At 44.6% G+C, this 21,486-nt stretch overlaps 1 protein-coding gene across 2 annotated transcripts in view; it reads left to right on the top strand.

Moving 5' to 3' along the window:
* Positions 1–21,486, top strand: part of LOC119954360 (alpha-2,8-sialyltransferase 8F-like) — a 50,742-nt gene that overhangs the window by 9,604 nt on the left and 19,652 nt on the right. Inside the window, exons 2-3 of one of the 2 annotated variants that reach the window (XM_038779542.1) lie at positions 11,654–11,791; positions 16,774–16,854. In XM_038779542.1, coding sequence (XP_038635470.1) covers positions 11,654–11,791; positions 16,774–16,854 — 219 coding nt within the window. The remainder of the gene's footprint in view (positions 1–11,653; positions 11,792–16,773; positions 16,855–21,486) is intronic. The other variant, XM_038779543.1, reaches the window with a different exon arrangement.

Genomic DNA, 21,486 nt, shown 5'->3' on the forward strand with positions numbered 1-21,486 from the left:
ACCGTACAATGCCCTGTTGCTCTTGCTGCTCTCTCAGGATGACAGCAAACTGGTTCTCCAGATCAGGACTTGCCCATACTGTGTGTTTTAGCTATTACCAGCCCCCATGCTATCCGCTTGGAGATATTACCAGCTTCTCCACTGTTTTCTGGGAGACCTGACCATCTATCACACTGTCTTCTGGGAGAATTAAGCAGCATCCCCCACACATAGGCTGCAGTGTTTTCTTAAACATGTTCCTTCCACCAGCTGGCGTGGTGGGATTTGAACCCATGTCCCCAGGCCCTGAGCCTGGGCCTCAGGATTACTAGTCCAGTGACATGACCACAATTCCATCATCTCCCCTTATCAGTCTCTATAACAGAAATAATTTGAGCAGAATTATTTAAGACTGTAGCCTAAACATTACTGCTGGCAAAGTCACTGGATGATGGTTGATACAACAGGTTGGCATACCAATCTTTTATCCCCGGATCTGGGCTCTAATCCAACTAATACTGATGTCAGGATGGTTGCCAGATGTTACTTGAGTCCTGTGTGGAGTAATAATAATCATAATCTTTATTAGTGTCACAAGTAGGCTTACATTAACACTGCAATGAAGTTACTGTGAAAAGCCCCTAGTCGTCACATTCCAGCACCTGTTCGGGTGCACAGAGGGAGAATTCAGAATGTCCAATTCACCTAACAAGCACGTCTTTCAGGGCATGTGAGAGGAAACTGGAGCACCCGGGGGAAACTCACACAGACACCGGGAGAATATACAGACTCCGCACAGACAGTGACCCAAGCCGGGAATCGAACCTGGGACTCTGGCGCTGTGAAGCAACAGTGCTAACCATTATGCTCTATCATTTAAATGTAGGCATGTACTGATACAAGACATCCCAGTTGTACCAATGTAATTTGGAAAACACCATTGGAATAGGAGGAAATCAGAAGGTACAGTGGTTCAGTGGTTAGCACTGCTGCCTCACAGCACCAGGGACCCTGGTTCAATTCTGGCCGTGGGTCACTGTTTGTGTGGAGCTTGTACGTCTTCACTGTGTCTGCATGGGTTTCCTCTGAGTGCTCCGGTTTCCTCCCAGTCCGAAGATGTGCAGGTTAGGTGGATTGGCCATGATAAATTGCCCCTTAGTCAAGGGAAGTGCAGGTTAGGTTACAGGTTATGGGTAATGGGCGGGTTGGTCATGTGTGGAGTACACATTCAAATGGATAGTGCAGACTCAATGGGCCAAATGGCCTCCTTCTGCACCATAGAGATTCTACGATTCTATAAAATCACAATGATGAAATAGCATGGTGCGAATGTTGGGGGTTAATGAATTCGAGGCATTTGTATCCGAGTGCTACAGCCCGAAAGTGCTTCTGGAAAAATGTTCACGTCGTCTTTAACTGATATCCCTTAGTTAGATATAAATAAAACTCACATAGATTGCACAAAAAGCACAAAATCCAGGACTTTCTGTTCTTCACACAATCACAGGTGACTGGCAAAAGACATAAAATGGCATATTAACTCCGTCTTTCAAAACTAGAAGGTGTTCTAACATTGGAGTGTGGTTCAGGAAGCTGGCCTGAATCATGGCCCGAGGGAGAGGTTTTGAGGAGGATTTTGGTGAATGAAAGGTTTTGGAAGAACGTCTGCCGTCTGGGGATACAATGCCTGAAACGTCTGCAGCCAGAGGTGGAGGAGTGGCGAATTCCGCTAAGTCGGACAGCCAGTCCCTGGCCTTGGATGGCGATGCTGATCCCCAGCTGAGCAGGAGTCTCCGGCGGACGATCAGGGAGGTAAAGGCCAGAGTGTCTGCCCCTCTCACCATAAACAGTTCTGGCTGTTCCAACATCCCGAAGACAGCCACCAGCGGGCATGGCTTCACCCTCACCCCTCCCCCAACCCGGGACTTAGTACACAACAAGTAAAGGGGCAGGACCAGAACATGTGGGTGTGGTTGGCCGGGTCTCCCTGACACCATTCACATTTGTCTTGCACCTCAGGGAAGAACCTGCTCGTGCGTGTCCTGGCCGAGTGCACCCTGTGCTCGACCTTTAGCTTCATTAGAATCCTAGAATTTACAGTGCAGAAGGAGGCCATTCATCCCATTGAGTGCACCGGCCCTTCGAAAAAGCACCCTATTTAAGCCCAACACCTCTAACCTCTCCCCATAACCCAGTAACCCCCACCTAACCTCTTTGGACACTAAGGGCAATTTAGCATAGTCGATCCACCTAACCGACACATCTTTGGACTGTGGGAGGAAACCGAAGCACCCGGAGGAAACCCACGCAGACACGGGGAGAATGTGCAAACTCCGCACAAACAGTGACCCAAGCCGGGAATCGAATCTGGGACCCTGGAGCTGTGAAGCAACTGTGCTAACCACTGTGCTACCGTGCTGTCCACGGTCCATCCTTGTGCATGAGGAGGTGGAGTTTATCCTAGTAAGAAGTCTTACAACACCAGGTTAAAGTCCAACAGGTTTGTTTCAAACACTAGCTTTCGGAGCACAGAGCTTGACGGCTCTGGTGCTGCGGATGGACTCACTTTGGAGCATCCGCGATGCTGAGGACGTCGTGGATAGCACGTTTAGCGAGTTGGTCACACCGCAGGTGAACGTTACTGAGGGAGATAGAAAATGGGTGACCAAAAGACAGAGCAAGAGTAGGAAGGCAGTGCAGGTGTCCCCTGCGGTCATCTCCCTGCAAAACAGATATACCACTTTGGATACTGTTGAGGGAGATGGCTCACCAGGGGAAGGCAGCAGCAGCAAGGTTGATGGCACCATGGCTGGCTCTGCTGCGCAGCAGGGCAGGAAGAAAAATGGCAGGGTTATAGTGATAGGGGACTCAATCGTAAGGGGAATAGACAGGCGGTTCTGCGGACGCAATTGAGACTCCAGGATGGTATGTTGCCTCCCTGGTGCAAGGGTCAAGGATGTCTCGGAGTGGCTGCAGGACATTCTGGGGGGGGGGGGGGGGGGAGGAGAGGGTGAACAGTCAGCTGTCGTGGTGCACATAGGCACCAACGATATAGGTAAAAAAACGGGACAAGGTCCTACAAGCTGAATTCAGGGAGTTAGGATTTAAACTAAAAAGTAGGACCTCAAAGGTAGTAATCTCTGGACTGCTACCAGTGCCACGAGCTAGTCAGAGTAGGAATGTCAGGATAGATAGGATGTATGCGTGGCTCGAGAGATGGTGGAAGAGGGAGGGTTTCAAATTCTGGGGCATTGGAACCGATTCTGGGGAAGGTGGGACCAGTACAAACCGGACAGTCTGCACCTGGGCAGGACTGGAACCGGTGTCCAAGGGGGGGTGTTTGCTAGAGCTGTTGGGGAGGGTTTAAACTAATGTGGCGCGGGATGGGAACCGATGCAAGAAGTCGGAAGGTAGTAAAACAGGAAATGAAACAAAAGGCAGACAGGGGGAAAGTGTAAGGCAGAGAAGCCATAGTCAAAAATCAAAAAGGGCAACAGTACAAGGTACAGTGACTGAGGGGAGCTCAGTGAATTGGCCCAGTAATACTAAAAGGAATAAAAGGGAAGTAAAAACATTAATGGTAAGCGACGCCGCAGGTTGTTACATGAAGATATTGGTCAACGACAAGAAAAATTAGGAGAAAAGTTAAGAGGAAATATAACTTAGGAGAGGTTACTGATCGAGGTGTTAAGATTCAAAACAGAGGTAAAAAAGCCAACATAAGTGTACTTTACCTGAATGTTCGTAGTATTCAGAATAAGGTGAATGAGTTGATGGCGCAAATCATCGTGAATGACTATGATTTAGTGGCCATTACTGAAACATGGTTAAAGGATGGTCACGACTGGGAGTTAAATATCCGAGGGTATCAAACTATTCGGAAGGACAGAGTGGATGGTAAGGGAGGTGGTGTTGCTCTGTTATTTAAGGATGACATCCGGGCAATAGTAAGGGATGACATCGGTGCTATGGAGGATAAGGTTGAATCCATTTGGGTGGAAATCAGGAATAGTAAGGCAAAAGAGTCACTGATAGGAGTAGTCTGTAGGCCACCAAATAGTAACATTATGGTGGGGCAGGCAATAAAGAAAGAAATAATGGATGCATGTCAAAATGGCACAGCAGTTATCATGGGGGATTTTAATCTACATTTCGATTGGTTTAACCAGGTCGGTCAAGGCAGCTTTGAGGAGGAGTTTATAGAATGTATCTGCGATAGTTTCCTAGAGCAGTATGTAATGGAACCTATGAGGGAACAAGCGGTCCTAGATCTTGTCCTGTGTAATGAGACCGGATTGATTCATGATCTCATAGTTAGGGATCCTCTCGGAAGGAGTGATCTCAATATGGTGGAATTTAAAATACAGATGGAGGGTGAGAAGGTAACGTCAAATACTCGTGTTTTGTGCTTAAACAAAGGAGATTACAATGGGATGAGAGAAGAACTAGCTAAGGTAGACTGGAAGCAAAGACTTTATGGTGGAACAGTTGAGGAACAGTGGAAAACCTTCCAAGCGATTTTTCACAGTGCTCAGCAAAGGTTTATACCAACAAAAAGGAAGGGTGGTAGAAAGAGGGAAAATCGACCGTGGACTAAGGAAATAAGGGAGAGTATCAAATTGAAGGAAAAAGCATACAAAGTGTCAAAGATTAGTGGTAGACTAGAGGACTAGGAAATTTTTAGGGGGCAACAGAAAGCTACTAAAAAAGCTATAAAGAAGAGTAAACTAGATTATGAGAGTAAACTTGCTCAGAATATAAAAACAGATAGTAAAAGTTCCTATAAATATGTAAAACAAAAAAGAGTGGCTAAGGTAAATATTGGTCCTTTCGAGGATGAGAAGGGAAATTTAATAATGGGAAATGAGGAAATGGCTGAGGAACTGAACAGGTTTTTTGGGTTGGTCTTCACAGTGGAAGACACAAATAACATGCCAATTACTGATAGAAATGAGGCTATGACAGGTGAGGACCTTGAGAGGATTGTTATCACTAAGGAGTTAGTGATGGGAAAGCTAATGGGGCTAAAGGTAGACAAGTCTCCTGGCCTTGATGGAATTTATCCCAGAGTGCTAAAAGAGATGGCTAGGGAAATTACAAATGCACTAGTGATAATTTACCAAAATTCACTAGACTCTGCGGTGGTCCCGGCGGATTGGAAATTAGCAAACGTGACACCACTGTTTAAAAAAGGAGGTAGGCAGAGAGCGGGTAATTATAGGCCAGTGAGCTTAACTTCGGTAGTAGGGAAGATGCTGGAATCTATCATCAAGGAAGAAATAGCGAGGCATCGGGATAGATATTGTCCCATTGGGCAGACGCAGCATGGGTTCATAAAGGGCAGGTCGTGCCTAACTAATTTAGTGGAATTTTTTTGAGGATATTACCAGTGCAGTAGATAACGGGGAGCCAATGGATGTGGTATATCTGGATTTCCAGAAAACCTTTGACAAGGTGCCACACAAAAGGTTGCTGCATTAGATAAAGATGCATGGCATTAAGGGTAAAGTAGTAGCATGGATAGAGGATTGGTTAATTAATAGAAAGCAAAGAGTGGGGATTAATGGGTGTTTCTCTGGTTGGCAATCAGTAGCTAGTGGTGTCCCCCAGGGATCACTGTTGGGCCCACAATTGTTCACAATTTACACAGATGATTTGGGGACCAAGTGCAATGTGACCAAGTTTGCAGACGACACTAAGATGAGTGGTAAAGCGAAAAGTGCAGAGGATACTGGAAGTCTGCAGAGGGATTTGGATAGGTTAAGTGAATGGGCTAGGGTCTGGCAGATGGAATACAATGTTGACAAATGTGAGGTTATCCATTTTGGTAGGAATAACAGCAAACAGGATTATTATTTAAACGATAAAATATTAAAACATGCTGCTGTGCAGAGAGACCTGGGTGTGCTAGTGCATGAGTCGCAAAAAGTTGGTTTACAGGTGCAACAGGTGATTAAGAAGGCAAATGGAATTTTGTCCTTCATTGCTGGAGGGATGGAGTTTAAGACTAGGGAGGTTATGCTGCAATTGTATAAGGTGTTAGTGAGGCCACACCTTGAGTATTGTGTTCAGTTTTGGTCTCCTTACTTGAGAAAGGACGTACTGACACTGGAGGGTGTGCAGAGGAGATTCACTAGGTTAATCCCAGAGTTGAAGGGGTTGGATTACGAGGAGAGGTTGAGTAGACTGGGACTGTACTCGTTGGAATTAAGAAGGATGAGGGGGGATCTCATTGAAACATATAAAATTATGAAGGGAATAGATAGGATAGATGAAGGCAGGTTGTTTCCACTGGCGGGTGAAAGCAGAACTAGGGGGCATAGCTTCAAAATAAGGGGAAGTAGATTTAGGACTGAGTTTAGGAGGAACTTCCTCACCCAAAGGGTTGTGAATCTATGGAATTCTTTGCCCAGTGAAGGAGTTGAGGCTCCTTCATTAAATGTTTTCAAGATAAAGATAGGTAGTTTGTTGAAGAATAAAGGGTTATGATGTTTGGGCGGGAAAGTGGAGCTTTCAAAAGATCATCTATGATCTCATTGAATGGCGGAGCAGGCTCGAAAGGCCAGATAGCCTACTCCTGCTCCTAGTTCTTATGTTCTTATGAAACAAGTTGGTGGAAGCCTTCTTCTAACCCACGGATAGAAAATTTTATTTTCTCTAGCCTGAGAAATCCCGCCAGGCGGACAGCCAGTCTGCAGCCCTGCGAGTTGCTGCCAGCTGAGGACGATTCAGGAAGGCAAAGGCGAGGGCGTCGGCCCCCCTCCCCATGAAGAGCTCCGGCTGATCTGATACCCCAAATTCGAGATCTGGTTAGGTGTGCTCTGTGCACCATCTTTAGTTGCATTAGGCTCAGACGTGCCCATGTGAAGATGAAGTTTGCCCTGTACTGTGGGCCAGCACAGTAGCATGGTGGTTAGCATAAATGCTTCACAGCTCCAGGGTCCCAGGTTCAGTTCCCGGCTGGGTCACTGTCTGTGCGGAGTCTGCACGTCCTCCCCGTGTGTGCGTGGGTTTCCTTCGGGTGCTCCGGTTTCCTCCCACAGTCCAAAGATGTGCGGGTTAGGTGGATTGGTCATGCTAAATTGCCAGTAGTGTCCTAAAAAGTAAGGTTAAGGGGGGGGGGGGGGGATGTTGGGTTACGGGTATAGGGTGGATGCGTGGGTTTGAGTAGGGTGATCATTGCTCGGCACAACATCGAGGGCCGAAGGGCCTGTTCTGTGCTGTACTGTTCTATGTTCTATGTACTGTGCTTCGATCTCGAGTCCTCTCCCTATCTCCATGCCTAGCTCCTCCTCCCTTTTTTCTTTGTCTCGTCCTGGGGTGAGTGTACCTTCTCCAACAATCTCCCATACATTTCCGCATAGTCTCCCCCTCCCCCAGGCTGCCTGCATCCAGCAGTGAATATCCTGGCATCTGGGGCTGTGTCATTGTTTCTTTATTACAATGCGTGAATTAAAAAAAATAAAGTCAATTTATTAACATTTACTTGTCCCCGAGGTTTAAATGTGACATCTTACACATGTATACAAAGATCAGATAGAGAAGGAGAGAAAAACTAAACAGTGTGGTTCCAATCTGAAATTATTTCAACTCTTTCACAGTAAGAAGTCTTACAACACCAGTTTAAAGTCCAACAGGTTTGTTTCAAATCACTAGCTTTCGGAGCACTGCTCCTTCCTCAGGAGAATGAAGATGTAGGTCCGGAAACATTTATGTGGACAAAGTCAAAGATGCAAGACGATATTTTGAATGCGAGCAGTTGCAGGTAATGAAGTCTTTACAGAGCCAGAGAGAGGGGTCACCCCAGGTTAAAGAGGTGTGAATTGTCTCAAGCCGGGACAGTTGGTAGGATTTTGCATGCCCAGGCCCCCACTATCCTCCCACTTTCAAGGTATAGCAGTATATAACTGTCTCTGTGCAGCTATCTTGCAGCTGCTTTGCTAGCTTAGATGGCATTTATGATAGTATGATTTTTGAAACAGCTTCTCTTATATTTTTAAATGCAGGTAGCAAACATGGCTGTCTTACCCATGTGTTAGGAACATAAAGTTAGTTTGAAGGGATTTATTTTGTATTGAATTGTAAACATTCGAATAGTTTTAAGTGTGTTTCGTTTCAGGTTTCTGTGCCTGGAGGGGTAAAACCTGTAGTTAAATTCATGCTGACAAAGGTGTTTGTATGACTAGGCATTACTTAAGTTTCAACTGTGTTTCTATTTTGCTTAGAGAGGTGTGCAGCTTGAAGAATATATAGTAATAATAGGGACGTTGCTTAGTAACAACAGGCCACCCTTGTTCTTAGTTTTAACTGGAAGCCAGAGCAGTTAGAGACAGGATCTCAAGAAGTGAACATCTCTCAACGCTGCCAGATAAAAGACCTGGACAAGATGGGAGCTACAAAGAAGCAGGCTTCTAAATTACAGGTTACAGTCCAGATAACCAGGGAATTAGGACGGAAAGAATGTTTAATACACCTGTAGTTAAAAGAACAGAGACAAAAAATGTTATTCAGATGAATTCAAGGAAGAGTAAAGAATGTGTTCTGTGTTAAAGAGACAATCACAGGAACTAAATTTAAAGTAGCCAGCAGATTTCAGAGATTGATTAAACATTTGACGTCATTGTAATACCATCTGGGAATCGAAAGTTAAAGCAAATGTAAGCGGTTTGCACAGCAATCAAGACAAAGATATGCTAAATGAGTTGGTGTGAGATCCTGAACTGGATTCACTGTTGAAAGTGGAACAGAAGCTTTTGTTTGAAAGTGTCATCTGTAAAACCTGGTCTGGATTTTGGAATGAAAACGGCCAAGAGAAAGGATTATTATGAGAGAAAATTTAAGGTTTTTTTGGGGAGTGGACTTTGGAAATTGTCATGTGACAATCATCGAGGGGGATTCTGAGGATAAACCGCAGACACTAACTTAGGTTTAGAGCGGAGTGCATTTGACCACAGGCACCTTGTGTGCTTAAAAGGAACTCTTTGTGCTAATGAGATCATTGCAGCTTAAGATGCACTTTGCAATCCATGTTAATCCTTAAATCTGTATATTAGTTATGCTAATAGGGAAGTAAAGAAGGACTGTACAATAATCCAACATTTTAATGTTCAATAAATGTTTATTTCTTGTTGTTTGAACTAATTTTCAGTCCTGTGTTTCTATTCCTCCAAGTTTTATTAAAAAAAGTAAAAGTTACGTGGCGGGACTTTCCTACCGCCGCACCTGTTTTCTGATGTGGTGCGCCCCCCCGCCGACAGCAGGATTCTCCATAGAACAGAGAACATTACAGCGCAGTACAGGCCCTTCGGCCCTCGATGTTGCGCCGACCTGTGAAACCCCTCTAAAGCCCATCTACACTATTCCCTTATCGTCCATATGTCTATCCAATGGCCATTTGAATGTCCTTAGTGTTAACGAGTCCACTACTGTTGCAGGCAGGGCATTCCACGCCCTTACTACTCTGAGTAAAGAACCTACCTCTGACATCTGTCCTATATCTATCACTCCTCAATTTAAAGCTATGTCCCCTCGTGCTAGAAATCACCATCCGAGGAAAAAGGCTCTCACTGTCCACCCTATCTAATCCTCTGATCATCCTGTATGCCTCAATTAAGTCACCTCTTAACCTTCTTCTCTCTAACGAAAACAGCCTTAAGGCCCTCAGTCTATCCTCATAAGATCTTCCCTCCATATCAGGCAACATCCTGGTAGATCTCCTCTGCACCCTTTCCAATGCTTCCACATCCTTCCTATAATGCGGCGACCAGAACTGCACGCAATACTCCAAATGCGGCCGCACCAGAGTTTTGTACAGCTGCAACATGACCTCATGGCTCCGAAACTCAATCCCTCTACCAATAAAAGCTAACATATCGTACGCCTTCTTAACCCTATCAACCTGGGTGGCAACTTTCAGGGATCTATGCACATGGACACCAAGATCTCTCTGTCCATCCAAACTACCAAGAATCTTACCATTAGCCCTTCCTGTTACTCCATCCAAAATGAATCACCTCACACTTTTCTGCATTAAACCCCATTTGCCACCTGTCAGCCCAGCTCTGCAGCTTATCTATGTCCTTCTGTAACTTGTAACATCCTTCTGCACTGTCCACAACTCCACCGACTTTAGTGTCATCTGCAAATTTACTCACCCATCCTTCTACGCCCTCCTCCAGGTCATTTATAAAAATGACAAACAGCAGCGGCCCCAAAACAGATCCTTGTGGTACACGACTAGTAACTGGATTCCAGTCTGAACATTTCCCATCAACCACTACCATTTGTCTTCTTCCAGCTAGCCAATTTCTGATCCAAACTTCTAAATCACCCTGAATCCCATGCCTCCGTATTTTCTGCAATAGTCTACCGTGGGGAACCTTATCAAACGCTTTACTGAAATCCATATACACCACATCAACTGCTTTACCCTCATCCACCTGTTTGAAAACATTCTCAAAGAACTCAATAAGGTATGTGAGGCACGACCTACCCTTCACAAAACCATATCTCTAATCAAATTATTCCTTTCCAGATGATTATACATCCTATCTCTTGTAAACCTTTCCAAGACTTTTCCCCCAACAGAAGTAAGGCTCACTGGTCTATAGTTACCGGGGTTGTCTCTACTCCCCTTCTTGAACAAGGGGACAACATTTGCTATCCTCCAGTCTTCTGGCACTATTCCTGTAGACAAAGATGACTTAAAGATTGAAGCCAACGGCTCAGCAATCTCCTCCTTAGCTTCCCAGAGAATTCTAGGATAAATCCCATCCGGCCCAGGGGACTTATCTATTTTAACACTTTCCACAATCGCTAACACCTCCTCCTTATGAACCTCAAGCCCTTCTAGTCTAGTAGCCTGTAACTCAGTATACACTTCGACAACATTGTCTATTTCCTGTGTGAATACTGATGAAAAATATTCATTTAGCACTTCTCCTATCTCCTCGGACTCCATGCACAACTTCCCACTACTGTCCTTGACTGGCCCTACTCTTACCCTAGTCATTCTTTTATTCCTGACATATCTATAGAAAGCTTTAGGGTTATCTTTGACCCTACATGCCAAAGACTTCTGCTGTCCCCTCCTGGCTCTTCTTAGCTCTCTCTTTAGATCCTTCCTTGCTAACTTGTAACTCTCGAGCGCCCTAACTGAACCTTCACATCTCATCTTTACATAAGCCTCCTTCTTCCTCTTGACAAGTGTTTCAACTACTTTAGTAAACCACGGTTCCCTCGCTCGACCACTTCCTCCCTGCCTGACAGGTACATACTTATCAAGGACACGCAGTAGCTGTTCCTTGAACATGCTCCTGGCAGCCGGCCAATGGGGGGTTTCCCATTGTGGCCACCCCCACGGTATAGGGAAGTCCGCGTGCGTGAGTGCGCTGCCGGTGAAACAGAGGATCCCGCCAACGGAGAATCCAGCCAACGATCTATTGAGCCAGCGTTCCATTCTGGGATCTTCCCGTCCAGTTAGAACGTCAACTGGGATTGTAATACATGTTTCAAAGAATTCAAAGAATGCTTTCAAAGAATATATATAGCTTTAAAGTTTTTGGAATATTTTCATGGCTGTACTGGGCATGACATGGCACAGAAACCATCGCAAGAAAACCATTGTCATTGATGCTTCATTGCTGTTACTAATAGCTTGGTGGCTCTTTTCCAGGTACATGCATCAGCTGTCAAAACTGAAGTTTAACTATATGTTCGGTTCAAGGTTACAAATCAATGATACCGAAGGGAAGCGAATAAATGACAGTGAAAAAAAATCAGGTGACAGAGGCTGCACCACGTGCACTGGCAGGTAAGCATTGGAGTTGAATTTCTACAAAGTTTTCCACTGATTACCATCATAACTTTGCCAGAAGACTCCTGGAAAAATTACACAAAATTCAATATTAGTGGGGCAGAGTTTGGGAGCACTGACCACAGTGCTGATAGTTAGAGAGAAAGTTTTGAAGGAGAAAAAATGAAATGAAATGAAAATCGCTTATTGTCACGAGTAGGCTTCAATGAAATTACTGTGAAAAGCCCCCAGTCGCCACATTCAGGCGCCTGTTCGGGGAGGCTGGAACGGGAATTGAACTGTGCTGCTGGCCTGCCTTGGTCTGCTTTCAAAGCCAGCTGTTTAGCACAGTGTGCTAAACCAGCCCCAAAGAGAGAGAACGAGAAGAAAATGTTGGCTGAACAATCAGCTGTTCAGTAGCATTGGAGACTTAAGCCTGTAAGAGAACGTAGTTACGACAACTTGGGCAAGTGCATGGTCAGTTCCAGCCCCACGTGTGCCGGAGAACTGACACCAAGTGAATTAACCAATAATTCTTATGAAAATTCCTGAAATCCTTGGCTGCCCAAAGATTTGGTCACCAGGTTCGTAAGTTGAAACACAATTACTGTTTATTCACAACAAGAATAATGATGAAATATGCAGTAATTACATCTGATAACAAGCAAACTAACCTACAACCACTTTTTACTGTGCCACCCTCTGCCCAAACACACACAAGACAGACAAACACAGAGGCAAAGAGAGGGTAAAAATAATAAGGAATAATAATAATAATAAAAAATAATTGCTTCAAATGTTGGTTTGCAGCATGTTTGTGGATTAAAGTCTCTGGTTAAAACAATGGTCTTCCTTGCAGTTTAGCGGTATTACTCACAGCTTCTTCTGGAGCGACCCCTTGCTTCACACCAAACTATGCTTCCAGGCCTCTGCCTTTGCTGGAGAAAGAATTGGTCAGCTCACACCAGCCTTTTCTGCAAAGAGAGTTTGTTCTCACACTGGCCTTTTGGTGAGAATAAGTTGAATATTTCTGGAACTAGTTGTCAGATTCTGAACCTTTCCTGCACAGCCTGCAATGGTTCCCCTGCAAACCGACTCATCCAGGTCAGAAACACAGGCGCTCTGGAGAAAAACAGAGTGGAAAGAGAGTGCGTCTTCCCTCTAAGCTTCCAAAGTGAAACTGAGAGCTCGTTAGGTCTCTAAATAATTTCAGTGGGATCAGATCCAATCACCACCCATTACCGGGCAAATCACAGCCTTTTCGGCCAATTCATTGACCACCAGACACATCAATCAAATTGAGCCATCACAGAGGCCAGCCAATCGCCAATCTCCAGTCTAAAACAGCACAGCCTTCTGGACCATTCCATTTGAATTAAAGACACAGGCCATCGCTTCTTTCTGCTTGAATTAAAATGGCCGACTGCCTTCAAGACACATGTCCATAAATCTTCCATGGATCAGAAACTTAACGGCAAAAATAAAAGAAAGGAGAAAGCTAGGGAATAGCTTTCTCATCATGAGCTGCAATTGGACCAACCACTCTATTGATAAAAGACCTGACCCCACCTGTCCACACCTGACCTCCCTCTGAATTTGCAAATAAGGGACCATCTGCCCCAGTGCAAGGTGGGTTTTCCCTGGGGAAAATCAAGCCATAACCAACATGATTGATTTTTAATATGTACAGGTGTGCTCTCTCGATGTTCCCTAAATTGCATTTTTAAACTTCGCCTTACCTTTTAACCATTATGTATGGTTCCTCAGATCTGACTACACAGAGTAACTCTCAACTACTTTCATTATTTCAAGTCTTTGCATCATGTTCATCTTTCTTTAACATTTTTATCTTTAAATCTCTCTTCACCAGTCTCATTCCATAACCCAGTAGACAACACGATGACCAGTTTTTGAATGTCCCACCTTTGGAACCACTCTCTGGTTGGGCCTCCAAGTATTCTTGGAGGATTTGACTTTTCCCCCTACCCTAACTAATGTTTCCCTTGCTCCAATAAAAGGGTGCTGAACCCTATGGTTACAGCACAGATGAGAATAAAAACAGAACCATTTTCAGGGACAAGGAAACTTCAGTTAACCTCTCAAGTCCAAGTCTTAAGAACAAACAAAGAACAAAGAAAAGTACAGCACAGGAACAGGCCCTTCGGCCCTCCAAACCCATGCTGACCATTCTGCCTGTCTAAACTAAAATCTTCTACACTTCCAGGGTCCGTATCCCTATACTCCCATCCTATTCATGTATTTGTCAAGATGCCCACCAATGGAATGTAGGTATTACTGGCAAGGCCAAGACATCTTGATGAATCAATGCCAACTTCTTTAATGTCATCTTAGAACTGTTTTAAATGAAAAAGTCATGCTTGTGAATGAGGATGTATGCTGTTTTTTAATTGTGCAAATGAGTCAGCAACCCATGTTGAGGAAGAGATACCCAGGGATTGCGAATCATGACAAAATGCTGGATGATTTGTGCTGCTTCATGAGCTTCTCAACAGTGACCTCTGTATGATTTTCATGAAGTTGCTGCATTAGTTGCCTATTAACCTCACTGCAGAGTCATAGAATCATAGAATTTACAGTGCAGAAGGAGACCATTCGGCCCATCGAGTCTGCAATGGCCCTTGCAAAGAGCACCCTACGTAAGCCCATGCCTCTACCCTATCCCTGTAACCCCACCTAACCCTTAGGGCAATTTAGCATGGCCACTCGACCTCAACCTGCACATCTTTGGACTGTGGGAGGAAACCGGAGCACCCGGAGGAAACCCACGCAGACAGTCGCCCGAGGTGGGAATTGAACCCAGGTCCCAAGAGCTGTGAGGCAGCAGTGCTAACCACTGTACCATTGTGCAGCCTAGGGCTAGTGATCAATCGAATTAAGTACCCTTTGAACTATATAATGACTCCCAATCAACCTTTCTGGCCTTGAAAGTGAACAATTCTTCAGGCAATGAATTGTTACTGAAGATTTCAAAAATGTAAAATGTCAAATTACATTTCTTTTCTTTCTTTTCCTTTCTATACCTTCTTCTATCCCTCTCTTGATTTCTCTTTCTGGATGTACATTGAATTCACCCACTAGTTCACCATCATTCCCCTGTTCTCCTGATTCTCGCCCCTTAAATCTCACTCATTGAGTGATTCTGGTCTCATTGTTCACCAAGGTCACATACCTCTTTCAGTCGCTGTCCCGTTATCGGTTTACACTTCCAGCAACTTCGAAGACAAAACATTTGAGGTGAAATGCGCAGGAAAATGTCTAACCAATCGGGTATGCCAAACAATAACCTGCTCTAGCAAGTTCTAGCTTAGTTAAGAGGCAGCACAATTTTCCATCAACAAAGATTGCAGGTAATAAGACAAGCAACCCCTAAACAAGTCCACTACTGCCAACTCACCTTGAACCAGCCTCTTTTATTACGGTTTTTCAGAAAATGTAAAGTTTTTAAAAAACTGGTAAACGTGGAGAACAATGAATCGAACTGGGGAAGAATACTAAAATAGTTTTATGGAAACTAAAATACTTAAGTGTACTTAAGCTTAACAGTGTTGAAATTGCATGGTTGCAAAAGAGACCGAATCATGTTGCCGAGATATTACAGACTCCTCCCAATATTCAGTTCCATTGACTTTGTTCAATTTCACCCACTCATTGCAAAGTATTGAAATATTTTAATAGGGCAGCACGGTAGCATGGTGATTAGCATAAATGCTTCACAGCTCCAGGGTCCCAGGTTCGATTCCTGGCTGGGTCACTGTCTGTGCGGAGTCTGCACGTCCTCCCCGTGTGTGCGTGGGTTTCCTCCGGGTGCTCCGGTTTCCTCCCACAGTCCAAAGATGTGCGGGTTAGGTGGATTGGCCATGCTAAATTGCCCGTAGTGTCCTTAAAAAGTAAGGTTAAGGGGGGGGGGGGGGGGGTTGTTGGGTTACGGTATAGGGTGGATACGTGGGGTTGAGTAGGGTGATCATTGCTCGGCACAACATCGAGGGCCGAAGGGCCTGTTCTGTGCTGTACTGTTCTATCTATCTATCTACAGACTATCACTATGGTGCGAGGTGATGCACCGAGTGGGGGCAATATGGCATAATCTTAATAATCTTTATTAGTGTCACAAGTATGCTTACATTAACACTGCAATGAAGCTACTGTGAAAAGCCCCTCGTCGTCACACTGTGGCGCCTGTTCAGATACACCGAGGGAGAATTCAGAATGTCCAATTCACCTAACAAGCATGTCCTTGTTGAACCATGTTGGGGAAGTAACAGTTCCAGAGGTGCTTGCTGCACTCTGCTGCCACCTCAAAGTAATTATCATCAATTATAATGCTGCTTAGCTGAAATTAGCACCGAGTGCCAAGTTACGCAGTGGGCTCCTCCTGAGCTACAATGATTGAATACTATTGGCGAGTTGTTTAATCACAGCAGGATTCTTCACGGGAGAACTGTGATTTACCAGTGAGTTCCTTCCAGCTCCAAACTTTTTATTTGAAGGAACACATTGGCCATAGCTCAGAACTTGTGCCTCTGAAGAACAAATATTTACAATGAGGTGGCCTTTCTGTACTCGCATCCCTCACTCCATTCCTCCAAGGTTACATCATATAACTGATGGGCAGCTGACCTATTCCCGGTTTTCCAGCTTTGCCACTCTTTGACCAATCGTTAAGGCACTCGCAAGAGTTTCCACACACCAATGTTGTTCTTTCCGCTTTGAAGAACCTATTTTGTGCTTGTTAACTGTCCATTCTATGTAATCCAAGATGGCAGAGGAGGCTCCCACAAGCCATCTAATTGCAGAGTTTACAGAGCATTGAATCATCAACATTCCTTCCCACTTTACTGCATTCCCAAAATAGCTTTGCCAATAACCTGGAAAGTGAAAGGTTTAGGGTTATATTTCCCTTAGAATACTGTATGTACTAAGTTAGTGATTACATAGCTGTGACGCAGTTCTCCAGTTAACAACACTTTTGTTTTGTTTAGTCAGGTGCTGAACTTCTGGAAAAAAGAGTTAACAGGATGTGCGAAGATTTACAGGGATATCGCAGCGTCTCCCATTCAATGGTGAGGCATCCTTTAGTTGTTTCTCAACCACCCTGTATTCTTGCAAGCATTTGCCAAATGTAAATGCTGATGAGATTCACAATTGACATGCTTATCTCGGCGAAGTTTGCAATTTTATTTCTGCCCACCCCATTGGTTATTACCTTCAGGCTCGTTTCCACAGTTTCCATAACTATCATAGAATTTACAGTGCAGAAGGGGGCCATTTGGCCCATCGAGTCTGTACTGGCCCTTGGAAAGAGCACCCTACCTAAGCCCACACCTGCACCCTATCCCCGTAACCTAGTAACCCCACCTAACCTTTTTTGGACACTCAGGGTAATTTATCATGGTCAATCCACCTAATCTTTGCACTGTGGGAGGAAACCGGAGCACCCAGAGGAATCCTGCACAGCCAAGGGGAGAACATGCAGACTCTCATTGGCAACAAGGTGATGTATCAGATCAGCATGGACCCAATGGGCGTGGTGTCCACACTCCGTTTTACCACCTTGTCTTGGGCCCGGATCGCAGTCAGCAGCCCCTCCCCCCCCCCCCCCCCCCCATGTCCATAGGGCCCAGGGGACAAAATTGAACCTCTTCTCAAGCGCATGCCGAGTTATTGTGTGTTTCCATCCATAATTCCTCCTTCCCATAACCATGCCATCTTCCTCTCTCAATCAATGTGTATCATTGTCATCCTGATGATGAGGTGACTCAAACGTGGCTGACAACATACAGGGTAAGAATTCCAACATAAAATAGCCACGCTATTACACTGAAAAATACTTGAAGGTTGGAACAGTGATAAAGAGGATCTCGGAATTGCTGGATGACCATGGACCAGAGCTCCATCTTGTTTGCCTTCTGCCGTGTTAACTCCACAAAAGAATGAGTCTAACGCTAGTCTTTTACCTCAGGCTGGTTTATCTTAAGACGGCTCAGCAGAGTGACAGCCTTGCCCAGTTCCTTCCACACCCCACTGTTCCAGCTGTGTCCATTTATATGTGAGCCAACGCTCGTAATCTGAATTTAATAACACAATAGGCTCACAATATAATTGCCAGGCAATGCAACTGTTGGCGCATTGCCAACCGGGATGGTGCGGCAATGTTTGAAGAGTGACAAGAAGAACCCGGAATTGCTGGATAACCTTTTTTGGACAAATTGTAGCTGTCAACTAGTCAACAACAGATCTAAAAAAGGCACGAGGCGCACTTCAGTGCAGTTGAGCTTTGGCCATCGGTCCGAAGTCACCGTTTCTATCCCAAGCCAGCTATACCCACCTACGCAATGACATTATTACAATGGACGGCATGGGCTGCTTATGTGGGTCATTTCACATTCTTACCACTTGGAGAACATGACATCATGTTCTATTCCAGCATCGCATCAAAGGGACAGCACCCCACATAAAAACAGGGTTTGCCAATCTGTTGTGCTATTGAGTTTCAAACAAGCAAACTACTCTCATGCCAAATGGAGCAGTGTCACTTGTAGATGATAGGGGTCAGTTTTATACAGCTCTTCATTCGATCCAGTGATGAGAGTTTGGAAAAACATGTCTGCGCCCAAGTTGGCTGTGTCATTCAGAGAAGCCTTTATAAACAACAAAAAGAAGACTTGTATTTATATAGCGTCTTTCATAACTTCAGGACATCTCAAAGCCATTTACAGTCAATAAAGTACATTTGAAGTGTCATTACTACTCTAATACAGGAAACGCAGCAGCCAATTTATGCACAGCAAGCTCCCACAAACCTCAGTCTGATAATAACCAGTGTGCTAATAACCAGGATTTAGTAATATTGATCGAGGGATAAATATTGACTCCCCAGCTCTTCTTCAAAATAGTGCTGTGGAATCTTTTTACGCCAACCTTGGTTTAAAAAAAAATCTTTATTAGTGCCACAGATAGGCTTATATTAACACTGCAATGAAGTTACTGTGAAAATCCCCTAGTTGCCACATTCCGGCGCCTGTTCGGATACACTGAGGATGAATTCAGAATGTCCAAATTACCTAACAGCACGTCTTTCAGGACTTGTAGGAGGAAACCGGCGCACCCGGAAGAAACCCACGCAGATATGGGGATAACGTGCAGACTCTGTACAGACAGTGACCCAAGTGGGAATGTAACCCGGGACCCTGGCGCTGTGAAGCAACATGCTAACCATTATTCCACCCCTTTAAAGTCTCCTCCGAGAGATGGCTTCGCTGATCATGCACTTAATCTGCACGAGATAAACATTCTAGAGCTTTGTGATCAACTCTCTGTAGTGGGACTTTAACCCACAACCTTCCCACAACCTTCCGATTCGGGTGGAAGTGGTGGCAGCTGAACCACAAATGACAAACCGAGGATAACTGATAAGGAAGCAACAGTGTTATGGGCCAGGGTTTAGAGAATGCCAAAGTGTAGCATGGAGTTCACCTGACCCACAACTTTTAATAGATTGTGGTATGGGGAGCACATGGCCCACTCTACAGGTGTGGTACAGCAGAAATAGAAAAGTAATTTTTAAAGCAAAACAATGTTTATTCTATGAACTCAAGTTAACCTTTTTGAAACATACAGTGAACATCTTAGCAACCATCAATTCAAATACAACCCCCAAAGAATACAACACTAAGTAATCCTTAATAACTTCCCAAACAACATCCAGAAGACAGAAGAAACACGTTTTAACAGAAGCACATTAGGTTTACGTTCATTACTGAGAACATTTATAATTCTGAATTCACCAAATGATCAAGAGATAGTCTTTTCATGGCAGAGAGATCAACAGTACACCTGCTCTGTCTGGCTTCAGCTCCAACACTGAAAACGAAACTAAAACACACCCGGCAGCAATAAAGGCTGTCATCAATTGTGGTATGCACGGAGGTGGCGGAATGCATGTAAAGGAGGGTTTACAGAGGGCTACCTGAGATTGCAGAAGTAGAGTGGACACAGACCACTGAGGAATTTCTGGGCAAGCATTTTTAAAATAGTCTGTTCGGGGTTTGTGATCCAGGCTAAATCAGGACATAAGAGCTAGGGTCAGGAGTCGGAAATTCAGCCTCGTGAGCCTGATCCACCATTCAGTATGACCATGGCTGATTTCATCGTGGCCTCTTCTCCACCTTCCTACCCGCTCCCCATAACTCTTCATCCTGCTACTAATTAAAAACCTATCTCCTCAAATTTGTTTAGTGCTCTGGCATACACTGCACTCTGGAGTAGAGGATTCGACAGATCCACATCTTTTGGAGTCAAGTAATTCCTCCTCATTTCTGTTTTAAATGTGCCACCCCTTAGCTTAAAACTATAGCCTCTCGTTCTAGAATATCCAACAAGAGGAATCATCCACTCTCCGTCTACCCTGTCAATCCCCTTTAACATTTTATATACCTTATTTCCTTCTAAACTCCAGCGAGTATAGGGCTAAACTGCTCAATCTCTCTTCATAAGACAAATAAGATGACTTACATAGAACATACAGTGCAGAAGGAGGCCATTCAGCCCATCAAGTCTGCACCGACTCACTTAAGCCCTCACTTCGACCCCATAACCCAATAACCCCTCCTAACCTTTTTGGTTACTAAGGGCAATTCATCATGGCCAATCCACCTAACCTGCACGTCTTTGGACTGTGGGAGGAAACCGGAGAACCCGGAGTAAACCCACAGCAGACATGGGGAGAACGTGCAGACTCCGCACAGACAGTGACCCAGCGGGGAATCGAACCTGGGACCCTGGCGCTGTGAAGCCACAGTGCTATCCACTTGTGCTACCGTGCTGCCCATAATCCTTGGAATTAATCTAGTGTACCTTCTTTAAACCGCCTCAATGCATTTACGTCCTTCTTCAACCAAAGGGACTAACACTGCCCGCAGTCCAGATGCGGACTTACCAATGTCCTATACAGTAACAACAACACCGCCTTACTTTTATCCTCTATTCCATTAGCAATGAATGCCAAATTCCATTTGCCTTCCTTATTACCTGCTGCACCTGCATACCAACTTTCTGCGATGTTATGTATGAAAACATCCAGATCCCTCTGCACCAAAGCACTTTTATCTTTCTCTCCATTTATGTAATAAGTTGCCTTTTTATTCCTCCAACCAAAATGGATAACCTCACGCTGATCCATGTTAAATTCCATCTGCTAAAATTGGTCCACTCACCTAACCCATCCATATCCACTTGTAACTTGCTATTTCCTCAGTGCAACTTCCTTTCCACCTATTTTAACGTCACCTATAGTATCTTCTATCCCTGCATTGAAGCCATCAATATAGATTGTAAATACTTGCGGCCCAAGGATCAAACCCTGTAGCGCACCAGAAAAAGACCCATTTATCCCCACTCTCTGCTCTCTATTGGTTAGCCAATCTTCCAGCCAAGCTAATATATTACCGCCAACCCTGTGGGATCCAACCTTGTGTATTAACTTTTGTGCAGCATCTTATCAAATGCCTTCTGGACATCCAGATACGCTACATCTACAGGACTCCCATTATTCGTTTTGTTTGTTACATCTTTGAAGCATTACTAATTCCTTAATAATGGATTCCAACAATTTCCCAATGACAGATGTTAAATTAACTCGTCTATAGTTTCCTACTTTCTGCCTCTCTCCATTTTCGAGCAGTGGCATTACGTCA

This window comes from Scyliorhinus canicula, chromosome 19 (assembly GCF_902713615.1).
Source record: "Scyliorhinus canicula chromosome 19, sScyCan1.1, whole genome shotgun sequence".
Lineage (NCBI taxonomy): Eukaryota > Metazoa > Chordata > Chondrichthyes > Carcharhiniformes > Scyliorhinidae > Scyliorhinus > Scyliorhinus canicula.